The sequence below is a fragment of the Lemur catta genome, chromosome 11, assembly GCF_020740605.2.
Source record: "Lemur catta isolate mLemCat1 chromosome 11, mLemCat1.pri, whole genome shotgun sequence".
Lineage (NCBI taxonomy): Eukaryota > Metazoa > Chordata > Mammalia > Primates > Lemuridae > Lemur > Lemur catta.
In genome coordinates, this window is record NC_059138.1 from 32880034 (window position 1) to 32900840 (window position 20807).

Sequence of the window (20807 nt, forward strand, 5' to 3'; positions counted from 1 at the left end):
TGGAATACTATACCTAAAAACATAAATAGCATGCTCAATTTACATTGGCTTTACCTACTTCAATAGCATAGTGAACAAAAACAATTAGAACATAAATTTCCATAAAAATATCTGAAAAGTATGATAGCAAAGAAATGAATTCTTTTCAGTCCATTACCTAAAGGTTTAGTTCATTTTTAATTCATTTTGGCTCCAAGAACATGTAAATTTACATGGCTGGATGTACTCTGGGTTTCATATAAAGAAAGAAAAACAGAACTGTGCTCTAATTATAGAAACAAAGCAACTACTGATACCTAAAAATACTATATGAACAGGGGAAAAACTATCAGCATTATAATTTAATCTGTTCTGTCAATAAACTCTATGACATTTCACAAAGAAAATAAATCAGGAATGTGAATCTTTCTCTGTGGCAAATTCCTTGTACTCTAGGGGTCATGAAAAAGAAAGGGTGTTATCACCTTATACTTGAGAATTACATTACAACTGGCTGATTATTCAGGATTAATGAGCTCAGGGTTAGAAGTTCAGTGGCCATATGGGCAACTGTAATGACTTGCCTGGTGCTAAGCCCCTGCCAATACCACTGATCAGCTTGGCAGGGGTCCCTAAGCCCACTGCTGGTTTGGCTCTGTTCCAGCAGGGGACCACCTCAAGCCAGTGGCTCTGCATCAATCCAGTCTTCTTGGCCTCATCTCCAACTGGTTTGGGGATGCTAGTCACTGGGCACATGAGTAATTTCTTGAAACCCAACCTTAACTGGAATTCCTTTTCTAATAATTGAGTCCTCAATCTGTTGCCCTGATACTTGTCTGACTTGATGTCTCATCCAGTTTGCTTGTGGCTGTGTCCTTGCTACTGGCCAAATTTTAGTCAGGCTCCTCTGAACTCTTTTCCCAAATAGGCGCTGTCCTTGCCATACCTGTATAGCTCAGTTTTAGCAAGAATCCTGTTAAATCGGTTTAGACAGAATCCCCCACCCTCAGTATCTCACCACTCTCAATATCTGATCAAATTCCTCTTCTCCCACCATCCCTCAGGTGACATCTGATTACCCTGGTCTGCCTTCAGCAAGAATCCCTCCTTACCCCTGATGTTTCTTCTTAGTAATATGCCATCTCCCACCCCCCCTCAACCTACTTCTTGGCTATAAATCCCCCCTTTTCCTTCTATTTGGGATTGAGCCTGGTTCTATACTGAGATCTTGTTCCCTCTATTGCAATAGTTCCCGAATAAGATCTTTTTTTATACCAGTTTACTGCCCAGTTCTAGTTTACTTTAACATTATCTGCTACCAGATCTCTCTACCTGTCTGGACTCTAATTGATGCCTGTCTTATCTTTACAGTGTTCTCTGCCTGTAGTTGGCTGGGCGTGCCTCATGACATAGCCCAGGCAGAACCCAACTTATCAAAGATAGATAGAATCTACATATACAACCTGCTCTGTCTCAGCACATTTTTCTAATATCAGAAATTTCCATACAGGACTGAGCTGTCACCTGACTTTATTAACAAGGGCATTGTTCTTTCCTTTTGGATGTGACAAGGAAGACTGCAACCCCAATTGCTTCTGAAAGCCGTCCTGTGACAAGGTTGTCCATGATTCCTAGTTAAAAAATGTTTAACCAGAGAGTTCTGGGTCAGCAAAATGGTGGAATAGTATTCTCCCAAAACAAAATAATTCTGTACCCATCCATGGACAAAAGTACCTTTGTGGGGAGCCTTGGGATTCAAGTAGGAATTTGTGAAACCCCAGTGAATGCAAAGACCTAGGAGGTTTGTTCTGAGAGTGCAGCCCTGTAACCAGACTCATGGACTGTGGTCTCAGCTCCAGACCTGGAAATTGCCCTGTCTCTCTATGGGCTTTGGGCCTCTACCAAAACCACCTGCCAAAGGTGCCAAGAATACCTAAGTGGGGAAAGGACAGTTTCTTCAATAAATGGTGCTGGGAAAATTGGATATCCACAAGCACAAGGATGAAGTTGGACTCTTATCTCACCCTGCATATAATAACCAACCCAAAATGGATTAAAGACTTAAATGTAAGACCTGAAACTATAAAATTCCTAGAAGAAAACATAGGGGAAAAGCTTCTTGACATTGGTCTCAGCAAAGAATTTTTGAACATAACTCCAAAACTACAGGCAACAAAAGCAAAAAGATAACAGACATATGAAAGAATGCTCAACATCACTAATCATCAGAGAAATGTAAATTAAAACTACAAAGGGATATCCCCTCACACCAGTTATAACGGCTATTATCAAAAAGATATGAGATAAGCATTGGTGAGAGTGTGGAGAAAAGGGAAACTTTACACATTCTTGGCGGAAATGTAAATTAGTACAGTCATTATGGAAAGCAGTATGAAGGTTACTAAAAAAATTGAAAACAGAACTACCATATGAGCCAACAAATCTACTTCTGTGTATATATCCAAAGGAAATTAGTATATGTACAAGATATCTGCACTCCCATGTTCATTGCAGCAATATTCATAATGGCTAAGATATGGAATCAACCTAAGTGTGTACACTGACAGATGAATGGATAAAGAAAATGTGGTGTACACACACACACACACACACACACACATGCATATACTGGAATACTATTCAGCCTTAACAGAGAAGAATATTCTGCTATTTGCAACAGCATGAATCAACCCAGAATACATTATGCTAAGTGAAATAAGGCAGGCACAAAAAGATAAATACTTCATGAGCTCATTTATATGTGAAATAAAAAAAAAGTCAAACTTATGGAAGCATAGAGTAGAATGAATGGTGGTTACCAGGGTGGGGGTTGAGTGGGGTAGAGGGGTAGTGGAGGGAGCACTGAAGAGATGTTAGCCAAAGGATACAAAATTTTAGTAAGAAATAAGTTCATGAGATCTACTGTACAACATGGTGACTATGGTTAACAATGCATTGCATACTTGAAAACTGCTATGAGTAGATTTTAAATGTTCTCATCACACACAGAAAAAATAAGTACCTAAGGTAATAGATATGTTAATTAGCTTAATTTAGCCATTTCACAATGTTTGCATATATCAAAACATCATGTAAATATATACAAGATAAATATATACAATTTTTAGTGGTCAATTAAAAAATCTAAAAAACAAAACAAAAACAAGGGCATATTATTAAAATCTAGTGTCAGTCTTTATTATCTCTTGCTTTGCCTAGTACTCCTGACTTAACTTTCCTTCTGCAGTACATTGTTACCTGATTAAACTTCCATCTTGTCATTCCTTTCCTTCAAACTTTGAAGTCCCACAGTTTGCAGAATCAAGTTCTAATATCTGAGATAATTGGAACTCGTTTCAATTTATGTTTCCAAACTGCTTTTCCATTGCTCCCATTTACCTATTATTTTCTCTAGGCAAAATGAATTGACTGGACACTTGCTGCCAATACTCTTTGTTTTTCTATTGTTCCCTCCCTTTGCCTAGGCCTATAATGCTTTTTCTTTGTTTCTGCATGTCCAAATCTTATTAAACTTCAAGGTCCAGTATCACCTGCTGGGAAAAATATTTCTTACTTAATTCTATACCTCTCTGATGTTCCTTAGCAATTTCTACCTGATAATATAGTTATTTATGCACTTCTTATATCTTCACTACTAGGCCATAAGATCCTTGATGACAAGACCAATGTTATTTTCATCTTTGTATACGGTAGCATCTAGAAGAAGCTTGCATATAGCCAGATACTTACTAAAATTTTTAGAATTAATGAAGCCTCAGTTCTGCCAATAGTTCTTTCAGATCTGCACTGTTTATTACAAATGGAAAGGATAGTGGATACAGTGAGATGGGATGCATCCTACTGATTTATCTATACTCTCTTAGAGTAAGGGGTTCCAGAAGTCATCTATTGCAGTGGTTCTCGTCTAATTTCCTAATTTGATACACCTGATCAAAGACACGCACATGTGCAACTAATTCTTAAGGATAGACTCGGATATTTCTTTTTCTTCTTACAGAACCTAGTATGTGAATAATGTGAGCACCCTAGTTATAAACCTACCTCCTCTTTCTTTTACTGGTATTTGGAAGATGCAGTTGAAAGTAGGCTAATATAACCTAACTCCCTCCTTTACAAACCAGGAAATTTTGGCCAGGAGTGCAAATGAGTGCTTTTCTAAATCAGACAGAAGCAGAAGTGGGATTAAAACCTAGGTCCAGTGAGCTTTTCTCAAAACTGTACTGTCTATGATCATTGCTGCTAGAAAAATTACTCAATGTCCCAATAGGTTATTAGCACTACTTTCCTTTAAGAGTGGGTGCATATTTAAAAAGCTTTCAAAAGTCATTCATAAACTGGTTTGAAAGAAATTATAATGAGTGCACAGACTCTCTCACCTTCGTTTTCTCCCCCTCCCCTCCTAGTAGTATGGTACCTTAGCAAAGATAGCTGATTGATGTTATGTTACAGTTCAGCAACAGTTCCTGCTATTAATTGCTTTATAATGGTAATTACCATTAATGGGTACAAGATACTTTCTTTTCTAATTGGCTATTACTAGTGAATAACAGCTTGTTACATAATAGAAGACTGTGTTAAATAAATAACCACAGTTACAATTCTGAGCTCTTTACTGGTAAAAAAAACCAAAAAACAAAAAACAAAAAACCGAAATCTAAGTATTTGGATAAAACACTAAAAAAGTTTTTTAAAGGCAGAGCCTCTGTGCTTACTTGGGGGCCAAGGGAAGGTTCATCTTTCAGTTAAGAAAAAACAGGAAATGAAGACAGTGTTAGAGAAGCCAGGAGACAAAACATGAATTTCCTTTCTTTAAAAAATAAACACACTTAAAAGCTTTAGTATGCTCAGCTTCTCAGTCAATGCATGCATACTGCATTCTAATATATCCATTTCTTCTCACAGTGCGTTATGGAACTAGAAGGGACTCTCCTATTAGCTCAGGTAAGACAGGAATGCAGAACCCGACCAACTATTATATACTGAAACGTCCCTATGGATAAGGTTAGGGGTTCTTCATTTGTATCCCATACAGCACCCTGCAAGGAGCTGATCCACAGTCATCACTCAAACAATATCAAATGCCACCACAACACGGCACTGTCCCAGAGGATGAGGTCAAAGAGATTTGTAATAGTCCCTGCCCTTAAGGGGTATACATATTAGATAATCGAAGATTTGTCTTGATTCCAGCTTTAATGTTCTTGGATTAGCCTGTAATAATTTTAAAGGTATAGCCAGACTTTTGCGGTAGCAGCAGCAGTTGTCATAATAATAATAATGAGGTCATATGACTTGCTCAAGATCACACAGCTTTTAACTAACAGTTCTGATTCGATTCCAGTTTGTCTGATTCTAAAGCTTGTGCTGGTACCCACTACTCCGTCTTGAAGACAGACCTTCACTGCTAGCATCATTCACCTCTGTATCTTCATAGTGCCTCAAGGTTTAAAGAGTGTTTGTAAATACACTGCTTCACCCAACCTCCCAATAATATTAGCATCATTTTTCTGATGAAATGGAAACTCAGAGAAGTTAAATGATTTTTCTCAAGTTCACATTGCTATAGAGCAGCAAATACAGAATCAGAATCTGAGTCTTCAAGACTCCCCTTCCAGTTTTTCTTCCCATACATTTTACTTATTCAGCATTGTATATTGATTGCTTTAAATATGCTACACATGCAGAAAGCCTAATAGTATACCACATTATCTTATACTACTTAAGATATTCTATTATTCGTCAATTGTTGATTCCCTCCTCCCTGCTCTGCAATGAAGCAAAGGTTTAAGTCCTGTTTAGCTCTAGAAAACTTTATTTGGTTCCTATAGCAAAGAGAATATTGAACCCCACTTGGCTATCTTACAAATAAATGCCACTGGTCACAAAGAAAATTGCCTGACATGTAAAGAGAAGCAGAAGACTGATCAGTCAAATCCATCACCACTTCTGAAAAAAGTTGCCCTATTCACCTTTGGGTCAAGTAGGTCAGAGAAACACACTTGTTTCAGCATGAGATAGCAAGTCTTTAGGTACTGTCAGTAAAATGCCAAGTCATTCAGAGTCTGATGAGTTTATCAAATAAATCACAGCAGAACTAAACTCTAATTCAGTGGCAAAGTTCTCCAAGAGCAGCTAATAGAAGCATTTAAAGATTTTAATCACTGGAGATGGCAGTTTATGTACACTGCTTGTTTCTCTACACCAGTGATTTTTATTTAGAAGAAAGTATGGTATTATATGAATCTGATCAACAACATCTTCAGTTTTTCAAGATGGAATCATATGAGTGTGTGTTGTGAAGGGCAGCACTATTCTTTTTCACAAATGGAGGGTTGATGTCAACAAAATAGGAAGTGCATGTTACTTTGGTGTCTGACTCATCAGAAACCTGGTCTTGAAGTGGAAAAGATACATCAAAATCACTTGTACCATTTCTGGCACCCATGCCAAAGATGTGCCTATACCTATGACTGAAATAACAGTCACCATTTATTGAAGATCAGACTACTGTATCTATCATCTCACTCAATCATTTCAGCATCCCATCCAGACAGATATATTACCCATTTTACGTTCAGAGGTTAACTGGTCTGTGGCTGGTTAGTGACTAGAACCTAATCCTAAATTAGTCTGACTTCAAAATCTTTCCACTATTCCATATTGCCTTTCTGTAGTAATGTTAGCTTTAGAGCATAGTGTCTAAGAAAATCTGTTTTAGATCTCATCCAATGGAATTTTGTTACTATGAGACATCATTACAATAGTGCATAGGATAAAAGTCCTCTTTCTGCTACTGGGTGGCTTTGTACAAGCTATTGTTTGCATCAGTTTACTCACTTGTAAATGAAAGGGGATAATATGAGTATTTACCTCAGGGGTTGTATGTAGATGAAATGAAACAAGACTTTTAAAAACATCTGAAACAGCAGCTGGCACAGTTAGTGCTCAAAAAAATGCTTGCTAACAGTATCATCATTATTATAATATCCCTTTTTCTAATAGCTCCTCCCTTATCATCCTATAAAGCTGGGTCCTGTTTATTTGTCATAGGAAAATAAAAGGATGTTCTGAAGAAGGCCCCTTCAGAACCTTATACCAAACAAGACCTATAAGACTAGATTTCTATAATTCTTTATTTTCCATGACATACTGTGGCTTATACCTTGCAAGGCCATCATCCCAGTATGCAAAGTTACCTGAGGTCCTGGAGGACTCTGAGTGTGGGGGTAGAAAGCTGGGTATGAGGGGAGTAGCCATGTGTAGGGGTGAAAAAGGATATAGAAGATAATATAAAAAGCTTTCAGAGCACATAGTTGCAATCCTAGTACCGACAGGCACTCTGACAACCCCCAAATTCCAGGAAAGCACTGACAGCATAAGCAGTTATCACCAACACATTCCTAAGCTTCTCCTAGGTTACACCATGATTTAGATTGCTTCCTAAGTGAATACAGTATCAGAAAGCTGCCAGTTTTATGGTTTAGTTAGGTGGGCTTTCATAAATATATAACCCAATAAAATAATCACAGTAAACTACAAGATAGGTATTATATGTATATTTTCATAATTGTGGCAGCACATACAATAAACATGTTACACAGCTATTAAATGTCAGAATTGAAATTCAAATAGTTTTTCCAAAATAGGGTCTAGACTTCTTTCCACTGTCATGTCAAATATATACTGGACTTAATGCTCATCTATGGAAATAGGATGACAGCCTGTGGAAAATGAGATAACAGCCATATAGATGGTGGAAGATAGATTTTTAAGGTCCACGCAGTACATCATTCAGTTATGGATTAAAAATAATAAAAGCCAGATATAAAGTATTCTTCAAAAAATTAATCATTATCTAAACAACATTAAAATTTCACTAAAAAAAAAAACTGGGAAAACTATCCCAAAATGTTAACTATGATTACCTCTGACAGAACATCATCTTCCTGATATTCTGCATTTTCAGTTGATATGCATACCTTTCACAAGCACAAAACATCTACTCAGTTTTTTACTCTATTTCAATTCATCTGCTTAAAATAGCTGCCATTCTAAATGCTTTAAATACATTTCAAACAGATTCTAGCACTAAACTGTTATTAAGAAGTTCACAGTCTACTGGGGTAGACGAAGTTGCCAACAAATAACTACAGTCTGATATGGCAAGTAGATAACTGAGATATGGGCAGGGAAGCAGGGTGACTGAAGATGAAGCTGGAAAAGTAGATTAGAACCTTAAGTGCCTCACAGAGTATTTGGACCTAATTATCCATTCAGTAGAGTTACATTGAAGATTTCAAGTGGAGATCCATAAATACATTTGTTTTAGAATGTGGATTAAAGGAGGTAAAATCAAGAGTGGGGGGATCAACAGAAAGGTTTTGCAATTGCCCAGGCTAAAATTCCGTGCTGGTCAAACATTTATTAAACATTGACAATGTGCCAAGAACAGGATCAGGCAACCACATATAACAAGCTTTCTGTCCTCAAGAGCACAGCCTCGGGACTGGGGCAACAGACAGGTAACTTATCAGTAATGGTAAGGATTAGAAATGGAATTAGAATAGCTGCTGTAGAGATGAATAGAAGGAACAGATTCAAAAGATATTTCAGGCATAGAAAAATAAGACTTGATAACTGATCAAATTCAGTACCTGAAAGCAAGATAGGAATCAAGGATGCTTCCTAGGATTCTGTCTTAGACTTGATGCCATTTATTGAAGTAGAAAATACAAGAATGAGGAGTTGACATCACCTGCTACACTTCCCCATTTCTTCCAGAGACATCACACATGAGATAATAAGGTTTCCAGAAGACAAACATTATAAATCCAAACATTATCATCATCTACTGGGCATGCTTTTGGAGGAAAAAAGTTGACTTTGTCAGAATATTCAATATGGAGGTACAGGCTAACATTGTCAGAAGAAATCACCTCAGTCACAAAATCCTCCTAAAGGTATTGTCAATGAATAAACTATAGATGTGCTATCTTACTGACTTCTAACTAAAAACAGCAAAAGAACAAATACCAATAATCCATCCCAAGTGTGAGAGATGCTCAATCTATTTATTATCTGTTCTTAATTTTAGGGGGCAATTTTAAATCCTAGTTACTGTTCAATGTAGGTAAGCAGTGTCCTGCAAGACCTGACCTGGTCAAATCAGAGACCTTCCTGGAGAGGGATGGGGCCACAGGAAGTCTGGCAACACAGTGGTCTCAGGAAAGGTGCTATACCAGCTGGCACATCACTCAGTGACTCATTCTAGCAAAGATTTTGAGGAATCGCAAGGATTTCTATAAAAAGTCTCCCCAGTCCCTGCTGTCCCAGGATATTAAACACACAGATTGACATGTTAATTAGAGCTAAAGGAAAACCTCTTAAAAGAGGCAGTTTTCAAAAAATTAAAAAGGTGTATGATTTTATAGAAAAAGATGTACTTGATAACATAAGTGGATGCCTAGCAAAAGATATGAATCCATTTTTAATATAATTATTTTCACCTAATATTTTATCACATTTTGCTGGCTGTGAAAAAGATTTGGATAAAGTCATGATACATATTTTATTAAGGGGAATTTTTAATGACAACTTTAACTTATAAGAATGATACATAGTTTATTAAGGGAAATTTTTAATGACAACTTTAACTTGTAAAATGACATAAAAATCAACCATTAAGCTCTTCCATTGACTGCTACAAGTCAATGAGAATACTGTGTAGTTCTGAGCAAGGGTGAGGAATTTTTTTATTCCTCAGGAATTTACAGATACTGCAAATTCATCGTTGCTCAAGATTTTACTGAAAACAAGTTGGAACCAAAAATTAAGCTCAGTTACTTAATTCAATCCAACAGCCATTGAAACATTCATCCTGGATTAATGATTTCCCCAAAGTTGGTGAAGATATGAGGAAAAGGATACTCATATATTACTGGTGGGAATGTATGGTGAATACTTTTTAAGAGGAAAATCTAGCATCTGTCAAAATTTTAAATTTTCATAACATTTGACCCAGCAATTCCCCAAGAAATACACACCCAGTGGGCAAGGATATATGTATATAAAGCTATTCACTACAACATTATTGAAAAATGAAAGCCACACCATATTATCATTTATAGGGGAATGTTTAAAGTATGGCACATTCATATTATGGAATATCATGGGCACAGTCCTTAAAAAGAAAGAAACAACAAATGTACTGATATGGAAGAGTATCTATGATAGATCATTGAAAGAAAAAAGAAGGTAGCAGATCTTTTAGTTTACACAGAATCATCCCTTTTTATTAAAAAAAAAATTGAAACCATATGGAAGTCATACAGGAAGATGTAAGAAAGAATATGCACCAAACTCTTACCATTTATTTACTCTAACAGTGGGATTCTGTGGTGGAGGAACTTTCATTTTTTACTTTACATATCTCTGAATGGTTTCAATTGTTTATAATAAAAACTTTTATAATTTTAAAATAACTGATAATTTTTAAATGTTTTACATTTTTGAAAAGCATAATCTATGAGATAAATTCACCAAAGATTCCACTTTCAGATCTTAAACTGGTAGCCCTCTGAACTTTGAGAGTCTAGAAAACCTTAATAGTCTGTTACCATCAGATAAGAGGCCACCAACACAATCATAAACTGTTTAGGGTGTGGGTACAACCCAGGAGCCTACCAAAGATTTCTTTGGTACAGGTCAGAGCTAGGGAGTTCCACTGATGGGAAGTGGGAAGAAATTGCACTTCATCTCTGTGCTGCTGATAAAAATTAAGACTAAATATCAATTTAACTGTGAAAGCAAAAACAAAGAAACCAAAAGTAAAAAAACCTAAACAAGGACTGAGAACCATATTTAAGCCCCAAACCATGTTCATCAGAAAAAGACAACTTGCTGGGCTAAATTAGACAGAAAGGCAAAAACAAGGGGCAGGGAGATAAACTAAAGGTAAAAGAGTCTTAAAGACAATCCACCTGCAGCTTCCAAAGTTTGCTTTTTGATCCCTACAGTGGATCAGAGGAGAACTTGAAAGTCAGGTAGCGCCAAAGCAGCTGTGATGATTTTCATAACCCTCTTCAAACGTACTCTGAAGCCACGAGTGCAAATTGCCACTTTCTTTTTCTCTAAGTACCCAGGGCCTATGAAGATCTCCCAGGCTTCACGTTCAGTTCTGGAGAACGTCCAGGCAGTCAAACATAGACGGGGAGGTTGCGAGATGCACACACTTTCCCTTCAGAGCCCACTTCAGCTAGTAACTGGGCAAATCTGCAGAGTGCGGAGTAGTGACCAGTCTGTGACTGGAAATCCGCCCGAAGACAAATAAAACACGTCTTCGAGGTCAAACCAAGCAAACCGAGGCAGGGTACCGGCGAGAAAAAGGGCAGCTAATCCCAGAGTTATAATCTCACGCGCGCGGACCTGACCTGAGCCACACCTACTCAGCAGCGAGCGCGAAGCGGGGGGTCCAAAACGGGAAGACAGACGCCCAAGGAGCTTCCTCTGGCAGCGGAGAAGGCCCTTCCATCCCATTTTCCCCGCCCTCCCCGGTCAGCCCCCGCCAAGTAGCCACCCACGGCTCCACCCCATCCCGCAGGGCCCCGCCTGTGGCCCCCGGGCACCCAGGTGGCCTCGTTGCTGAAGGGCTCCTAGGGTCTGACCGGAGTTCAGCTGCACTCCTGGTCGTGGAGAAAGGAAGACCAGTCACCCGCACCTCAGGGGCACTGTACTCACCCTCATAACCTACACCTCCGACTTTGCTGCGGCTCCTACCACGGTCTTCCTCCAGTCGGGCAACAGCCCCCTGGTTCTTGGGAGCAGCCATTACTCGGCTGAGAAGAAAAGGGAGGGCTGCGGGGCGGGGGCGGGGCTTCACCACCCCCAACCAGACTAGAGGCGAACTTTCTCCATTGACGCGGTGTTTTCTCCACGCCTACGCTGAGCCATCACGCTCTGGGCCAATAGGATATGGCAAGGGGCACTTAATCCCCGCCCCTAACCGTTACTACCACGCCCCCTTCCGGGATGGAGAGGCCAAGAACTACAATTCCCAGCGTGCCGCGGGGGCCCTGGGAGGGGAGGGCTGGACCAGGCGCTGACGGGCGGGGGTGAGCCCGAGAGTGCCCCGGCGTGTTCGCTTAGTTCAGTGAATCAGAACAATGACTGCGCTGCCGGGTCCCCGGGAGCGCTTCGGAGGACAGTGAGCAGCCGCCGCCGGGAGAGCGGCGGGCGGCGCAGCCTCGGCGGCGCGGTGTCAACGCTGGGCTCGGGAGCCCCCAGCGCAGACCCTGCCCAGCGCCCGCGGTCCGCGGGAAGCCGCCGGGCTCCAGCGCTGCAGCCGCTACTCGAGAGCTGTGCATTGTTGTTAGCCGGAGAAGGGGCGCGGGGATTACAAAGCCTGAAGACCCCAGAGCCCCCTTTCGCCATGTGGATACCTACGGAGCACGAGAAATACGGCGTGGGTGAGTCTCCGCGGGGCGAACTTTTATTCCGCTCTGGCCCGAGCGGGTGCGCATTTCTCGTCCTTGTCCCCGCGCCCCTTTCGCTCCGCCCGGCTGGAAATGCCTAATCCTGGCATCGCGCAGCGGTCCGGGCTTTGCTGAGACAGCCCCGTGCAGAGGGGTGCGCGCCAGGGTCTCGCCCCCCACCGCCGGCTCGGCGCTGCCCGCACCCGCTCCCGGAGCGCGGGGAATGCTGAGGGGAGCGCGCGGCCGGCCCGCCGGCTCCGGGCTCTGCCTGCGGAGTTTGGAGTGGCGACTGACGGGCTGTGTGTGTGTGTCAAGTTGGAAGAGGAGGCGAATGGGGTTTCGCTCGCTCCTTCCCCTTCTTCCCCAAAGCAGCGGGGAGACGGCAGTGAGCCGCACCGATTTCCCAGGGTGGAGCGGGAGACAACAACAGTCGGGCTGAGAGAACACCCCCAAAACAGTAGGGGGGCACAAAACCTCCCCTCTGGCTCCGGCCAACATTCCCGGAGTGCAGAATGTGGCTCGGTCCTCCAGGGAGCCGCTCCGACGGACTGAGCCCGCTCCGAGCCCCCTTCCTCCCTCCTATCCCGGGTTTCTGGGGTGTGTGTGTTGGGGGGCGGGGGTACTGGTAAATCTCAACATCTGCGCCGCTCCGCTATTTGGTCTTTTGAGGGGAACGGGTATTGCAGCAGTGTTTTTATTTCTGGCCGCCCTCTCCACCCCGGGCGAGCACAGTGGGGTGGTGGTGGAGCACGGCTGTGGAGGGATAATGGGGAGGTGGACCAGAAAGCCTGGGTCTTCCAGGCTCGGAGCCAGCTTTTAGGAAAGGACTACTCTGACGCTGGCGTTCGGAGAAAAAGGAACAGGATAGCGCTCGCTGTTCTGTGTAAAGGTGAACAACAAAGGACATTAATGTTGACTGATGTATACAGGAGTCTCCCTTTTCCTCCTCCCATTTCAGGCGGGTTACAGTTCCCGTTTTTGTTGTCTGATTTCAGCTGGGTCGCCCCTTGACAGTTACTCCTTTTAGGGTTGAGACTATTAAGAAGCCAGGCTCTCTGACAAGCCTGCAGCGGCCAAATGCAATTATAACCTCCCAGAAGGTCTAACAGAGAGAAAGCATTATGGATCTTCCTAACAATCTTTATTTCCTATAATGCCCTGTCCTGCCGACTGGTGTACTTTTTTTTTTTTAATTGAGGGCAGATCTAGTGATTTAGATGCTGTGTAGCTGTCTGCTTATGTTGTAAATTCATTTTCCTGCAATTTAAAAAATCTGGAAAGCCTTTCCAGGGAGACATAGCCACAGGGCGTGTTTTTTTTTTTTTTTTTTTTAACTTTGCCTGGGGATAGGACTTTGGAATCCACTGAGAGGGCTGTATGATTAAACAAAGTAATTCTCATTTTTTACACTAGCTTCCATTCTGGATTGTGACTGGTCAGGAAGACAATAGTTTGTCCTGGACCCACCTTTGGGAAGGCTTTCCAGCTTTCCCTCTCTTCAGAGTGAGAGGGGAGCCTTTGCCAAGGGCTCTACTGGCAAGGAATTGATGGTAGTGGTTTTTATTTTCCTTCTCACTCTCCTCTTTTTTGGGGGGTAGATTTGCCCTTGCTAGGAAAAAGACATTGCCTTTGCTGAACTGGTGAGGAAACGGAGGGCATCGCCTCCTCACCGGCTTTAGCACTCAGTGCAGGAAGCGCTAACCCATCTAGGCAACACTGTCCCGCTTGGAGTTGATCCCAGATGTTGCTTTCTTCCAAGTGTTAAATTATACAGATTATGGACGGGATTTATTTTCTTGATTTCTCTATATGCCAGGTCACAGCTGGGGTGCTGGTATTGATTAGTTCTTCTCTCGCTATTCCTCACAAGCTGTGGGCAGAGGCTTGAAAACCACCCTGGGATTTCCTGGAATGGCAAACCGGATATATCAGTCAAATGTTTTGGGCTGCAGCAGACACCTCAGTTTGGGGTGGTTGTGATTTGGTTGCAGAGTAGAGGGGGGTTGAAGGGTGTTCACACATTTGAGAAAAGGAGGTTGACTGAGTTGCAAGGTGAGAGCAGAGAGGGATCTTCTGCCCAAAATTATTGCTGTTGGTCTCATTTATACAGCATCACATATAGGGATGTTAATCATCTTTTATTATTAATTTTTGAGCATTTGGATTGTGGAATGCTTAGCTGTTTTTTAGAATCCATCTGTTAGGCGTGTATGTCTGTGGTGAAATTTTTGCTAGGATACTTATGTGTGGACTTTATTTTTCACCATGGAGAGCACTATTTGTAGGCTGCTTATACTGCAAGTTATTTTTTTTTTAAACCTTGGTTAGTGGATGTGTTTTTCTCATTTAGTTGTTACAAATATTAAATAAAAGATATGGGCACAGATGTTTGATATCAGGTGTAGTACAATAGTAATTCAATTTCCTCATTCTTTGAAAATCAGTCTTTGTAATTTAGAATACCTGAGGTTTCAGTGTAAATTGTATATTTCTGCAATGATACTTCTTATGACCGTCATTTGTGTTTGGGATAATTATGTCTTTGTATATTTATGATTAAATTTCAAGCAACATACTGTAAACATAGATAAAATCCTTAAATTTTATACTTGTAGTAAGATGTATCAGAGATAGAAATTCCTTTTTAAATATGATGTGTGGGCATTATCTCTTCCATTTAATTAATGAATGATCTTAAAACAATGTATACTCAGTCATATACCTAAGTATTCTGATTTTAGGAAAAGCTATAGTGATAAATTTATAGTTCTGAGGGATAGGGAACCTTGTCTTTTTAAAAACATGTTAGCAGGCACAATGATAGACATATTTCATCTTAGGAGATTCTAGTTAGCTCCTGGTTCTATTCCAGATACTGCTGCCAGCTGTGTGATCTTAGGTTAGTCAGTCAACCTTTCTGGGTTCCAGCCTCTGGGTCAAGTGCTACCTAAGGTAACCTCCTGGTACTAATTCTGTAGAGCTCTTCGAACCAAATGTTTCCTTTGCTTAGAAAAACATCTCCATTATGTAGAGATTGCCATAAGAGAGACACTTTTGTTGTAATACATCCCACTTAGATTTTAACTAAGATCAGAGGTAAGCAAAAGCGACCTGGCAAGCTGCCAGAACCAAGGTGGTGGTTGCTCATTTTCTCAATCTGATATTCTCTCTCTCTCTCCCTCTTTCTCTCCAGCAGGAGCTCCATGGGCAGTGACTAAGGCATTCTTTTTTATTTATTTATTTATTTTTAATTGACAAACAATAATTGTGTGTGTCTGTGTATTTTAAATTTTTAGAGATAGGATCTTGTTATGTTGCCCAGGGTAGAGTGCAGTGGCTATTCATAGGCATTATCATAGTATACTGCAGCCTCAAACTGCTGGCCTCAAGCAATCCTCCTGCCTCAGCCTCCCAAGTAGCAGGGATTACAGACACATGCCACCTCACCTGGCTGTATATATTTATGGTGTACAATGTGATGTTTTCATATATGTTTATGATGTTGAATGATTTTATCAGGCCAATTAACAAATCCATAACCTCACATATTTGCCATTTTTTTTTTGTGGTGAAAACATTTAAAATCCATTCTAGCAATTTTGAAATACACAATGCATTATTATTTATTATAGTCACCATTCTGTAGATACCAACTCATAAAATGGCTTTCTTAAAAAAGATGAAAGATAACAAGTGTTGGCTAGGATGTGGAGTAAAGGGAACCTTTGTGTACTATTGGTAGGAATGTAAATTAATATAGCCATTATGGAAAACAGTATGGCAGTTCCTCATAAAACTAAAAATAGAATTACCATATGATCCAGCAATCCCACTACTGGATAAATATCCAAAGAAATTGAAATCAGTATGCTGAAGAGATACCTGCACTCCTATGTTCACTGCAGCACTATTCACAATAGCCAAGATATGGAAGCAGCCTAGGTATCTACCATAAGGTGAATAGGTAAGGAAAATGTGGTATATGTACACAGTGGAATACTGTTCAGCCTTAAAAAAGGTGAAAATCCTGTAATTTGCAATGTGGATGAACCTGGAGGACATTATGCTAAGTGAAATAAGCCAGGCACAGAAAAATAAATATTGCATGATCTCTCTCAAATGTAGAATCTAGAGAAGTTGAACTCCTAGACATAGAGATTAGAATGATGGTTGCAAGAGGCTGGGAGAAGAGAGTGGTTAGGGAAAGGGAAGATATTGATCAAATGGTACAAAGTTTCAGTTAGACAGGAGGAATAAGCTTTAGTGATGTTGCACAGAATGGTGACTAAAGCATTCTTGATCACCTACTCACAGATTTCCTTAGATCACTATCTGCCTCCTGCATGCCCTCATATGTCATCTCCTGCCACCCCCCACCTTAAAGTGGTGGGAATTATTCACAGAGAAAGGCAAGACCATTGCAAATATGTTTGTTCATTTGTCCAACAGACATTTTTGCAAGCATTCCCAGGTGAGCTATGGAGTCTTCCTGAGCTGCAGGCTATACCTCTGAAACCTAGCCAGGTATTTTACATGTATGAACCTGGTTAAGCTTAGTGGGAGAACATGGGGTGATGAGTGCAAGAAATTCATGAGCTTTATAAGAAACAAAACTCAGAACAAGCTGATCTGAAGGTCATATGTGTCATTTTTTAAAAAATAAAGTGTTATAGTGCTAGTATCATTGAGTCCTCACAAACATTCATGTCCTCTATTTGTCTTGAAGTGGTTTTTGAACTCATCTGGGTAGGAATCATGTTCCTTTTTGAAGCCCCTTCTATATTAAGGGAAGATGTACGTTCTCTTATTCATGCAGGATCCTTAGAGTGTCTTTACCTTCAGAAGGGTGCTTTAATGGCAGCTTGTGTGAGAAAGAGTTATGATGATGTGTTACCTTTCATCTTACTTTTTTCAGTTTCTTAAAATGTTTCCTATTAGTTATACCATGATGTATCTAGATAACATGTAGAGCTAAATATTGATATGTTGCTTGGGATTGTTTGTGAATTTTAGAGCCTGATCCAGGATGCTAAACTTTAAGTGTGAAGAAAAGAAGAAAGATTTATACCTCCAAGTAAAATATCATTGAAGAGCTGTGCAGACAATGGGATGGTAGCTAATGTTCTTGATCTGGCCTCCCATGAAAAGTAGCCACTGTCTAGGGGATGGACACGTTTGAAGCTCTGACTTGGGGGGGGCAAGGGCAATATACGTAACTTAAACTTTTGTACCCCCACAATATTCTGAAATAAGAATTAAAAAAAATTAAAAAAAATTAAAGAAAGTAGCCTATAAAAATGTTTCCCTCTTTTGGTCATTCTCCTAAGTGATGATTCTTTCACTAGGCCCCCAAAGCCACAGAGAGATGTTGCCCTTCTCTGGTCTTGTTCTTTCCAGAGGCTGTTTATCAGAGGTACCATAAGAGAGATTATAAAAATTTCAAGAAATTTGGGTTTTCTTGTTTATACCTCTACTCTTGACCAAAAGGAGACAGCATTTTCAGAATTATCTTTGATACAGCGTGTCTAAGTTTCTAGCATAGTGACTTTATGCTGTGAGTATATATGTTAGAGAAGCATTAAACTCTAAGGAAACACATCTAGGATTCTGTAATGTATTAATACAGTGTTTTACAGTTGAAAGAATTTTGTGAAATTATTTTGCGTCTACCCTCTGAAGAGGAATGATAATTTCCATTTCAGAGATGAGAAAACAATTTCATAGAGGTTAAGTGATTTACTCTAGATAGTAGCTTTTAATCATGTTTGACTACCATCCATAATAAGAAATACACTTAATTTCCTGACCCAAGAAACACAGATACCCTCCAGCACTAACTCACATATGTATGATTGAAACAATATTTGTCCATACTCATTGTGTTCTATTCTTTTTCACACAAAAAAAATGCTGATCAATAAATTGACTTATTAATGGGTCCTGACCCCAGCATTGAACAATGCTGCTCTAATTTGTGATGCAGGAAGGGCTGGAAGTCAGACCTTGTTGGGTTTCTGTCAAATTCCTTTCACAACATTGACAAGGAGTTGATTTTTTTTTTTTTTATTTTAAGAGTTAGCTATTTGTGTTTATTTTGACTAAAAATTTAATTATCATACTTTTTTTCCTTCAATGTAAGCCAAAGTCTGTCTTCTTTATGTAATATTTCTCATTACAGATGGAACAAATATTCAAAGCCATCACATACATTGTATAAATTGTCTCTTAAAGTTACATGTAGCTTCCTCTTAGGATCTTTTTGACAAGGAGTGGGATCCACTGCATAATGACCTCTATTGGACTCTGCTATATCATTTCCTTTGACAAAGCTCTCTGATTGTTGTAACAGAAGAATAAATATAATGTGTCTACTGAAGTGTTTTGCCAATTGTAGGATTATCACTCACCATCCTTTTGTACCTTTTTTATGTTGCTGATCTTTATTAGAAGGATGAGGCAACTTGTATATCTTGTTTTCTTAAAAAAACTGAACTGGTAAACTTATTTGACCAGAGTATATGAAGAAAGAATAAAGAAGTAAAGTTCCCCAAGCCCAGTTTTATTTAAGCAATTTAAATTTACTTAAGGAACAATTGTTGTACTCTCTGGCATTTAAAATAATGTATGCTAAGATGTCATTGGGTATCTATTAAGTAAATAAAATCACCAAAAGTTTAAGCTTTTGGTGGTATAATTGCAGTAAAACTGATATGCAGTACCCTGCTGATTGCATTGGAAATTAACATGATCTTTTTTGAAACTTTTATGGAAAAGCAATATAAATTAGCACTTATGGCACTTGCTAAGTGCCAAACACAGTTCTAAGAGCTTGTCTTGTATTGTCATTTAATCCTCATGACACTCCATGAGGGAAGAGTCAATTATCACTCATATTTCACAGGAAACTGATTCTTAGAGGGGTTAAATAACTTGTCTAAGGTCACACAAGAAATGGAGCTAGCATTAGAACCTAAGATATCTTGCATAGAATCTGCTCTTAGCTGTTCTGCCACATTGCCTAATATGATAGTTGTTAGCAGAAGCTGGAATCGGTAATTCTACTCCTCAGAGTTTACATGAAAAAAAAAAAATCAATGCAACAAAACTCTTTAATCATAGAGTTGTCCCTTGCCATATTGTCTGTGAAACAACATAAATGACCGTATAGTAGTTAAATCAATTTTGGTTTTGAGCACAGTATCATAAAGTCATGAAATAGGGTAATTTCATAAACAACATTATTTCAAAAATATATTTCTGGTGTCTAGTATTAAGGGACAAATCAAAGTGAAGATAGACTATGAAATTATGTAAAATGTGTAGTATATAGAGAAGATGTAGTTAATGCACAGATGAGAATAATTCTTTTGTTAGAGTGTGGAGATTATCAGCAAATTTTTAAAATTTTTTTGTTTTTTTGAGACAGGGTCTTGCTCTGTCACCCAGGGCTAGAATTCAGTGGTGTGATCATAGCTCACTGCAACCTCAAACTCCTGGGGTCAAACGACCCTCCTGCCTCAGCCTCCCAAGTAGCTGGGACTACAGGTGCACATCACCAATACTTGGCTAATTTTTCTATTTTTTGTAGAGATGAGGTCTCACTCAGGCTGTTCTCAAACTCCTCGCCTCAAGTGATCCTTCTGCTTTGGCCTCCAGTAAATTCTATTTTTAAAAGTTCTTTTTGTTTGGAAATATGAGCAGTATTGAACTTTAAACGTATGTATTGTTCCATATGAAGGAGAGAGGGTGACATAAAAATGAGTAAAGAAAGGCTATTTCAGTAACCCAGGTGAGAGATAAGTACCTGAGCCAGGTTAGCAATCCTTGGCAAGGTGAAATGTGGTCGGATCTGAGAGATGGTTAGGAAATGGAAGCAACATAGTGTGGTAATCGGATATGAGGAGTTAGAGAAATGAAAGTTAGTCAATTTGGGCTCCTATAACAATAGTATCATAGACTGGGTTGCTTAAACAACAGAAATTTATTTCTCACAGTTGTAGAGGCTGGGAAGTCCAAGATCAAAGTGCTGACTGATTCAGTTCCTTGTGAGGGCTCTCTTCCTGGTTTACAGATGGATACCTTGTTGTAGCCTCATGTGGTGAGGCTTGTGGTCAGGGGGAGAGGAAACGAACTCTCATCTCTTCTTATAGGGGCTCTAATCGCATGGTGAAGGCTTTACCCTCATGATCTAATTACCTTCCAAAGGCCCCATATGTAAATGCTATCATATTGAGGATTAGGGTTTCAATATGTGAATTTTGGGGGGACTCAAGGATGCAGTGTATAGCAGATGTTTTCCTGGCTTCTGGCTCAGACAACTAGGTGAATATAGGTGCC

At 39.8% G+C, this 20807-nt stretch overlaps 2 protein-coding genes across 9 annotated transcripts in view; one reads left to right on the forward strand and one right to left on the reverse strand.

Moving 5' to 3' along the window:
- ZNF277 (zinc finger protein 277) overlaps positions 1-11852 on the reverse strand; it is a 94846-nt gene extending 82994 nt beyond the window's left edge. Inside the window, exon 1 of one of the 5 annotated variants that reach the window (XM_045565116.1) lies at positions 11737-11852. In XM_045565116.1, coding sequence (XP_045421072.1) covers positions 11737-11827 — 91 coding nt within the window. In that variant the 5' untranslated portion in view covers positions 11828-11852. Of the gene's footprint in view, positions 1-11429; positions 11456-11736 lie in introns of those variants that run through there. The other 4 variants (XM_045565118.1, XM_045565117.1, XM_045565120.1 and 1 more) reach the window with 4 other exon arrangements.
- A 296-nt stretch (positions 11853-12148) lies between these two features.
- The window catches only part of DOCK4 (dedicator of cytokinesis 4), a 408336-nt gene continuing 399677 nt past the window's right edge, over positions 12149-20807 (forward strand). For 2 of the 4 annotated variants that reach the window (XM_045565153.1, XM_045565154.1), the window contains exon 1: positions 12149-12464. In XM_045565153.1, the coding sequence (XP_045421109.1) occupies positions 12428-12464 (37 nt within the window). In that variant the 5' untranslated portion in view covers positions 12149-12427. The remainder of the gene's footprint in view (positions 12465-20807) is intronic. The other 2 variants (XM_045565155.1, XM_045565156.1) reach the window with 1 other exon arrangement.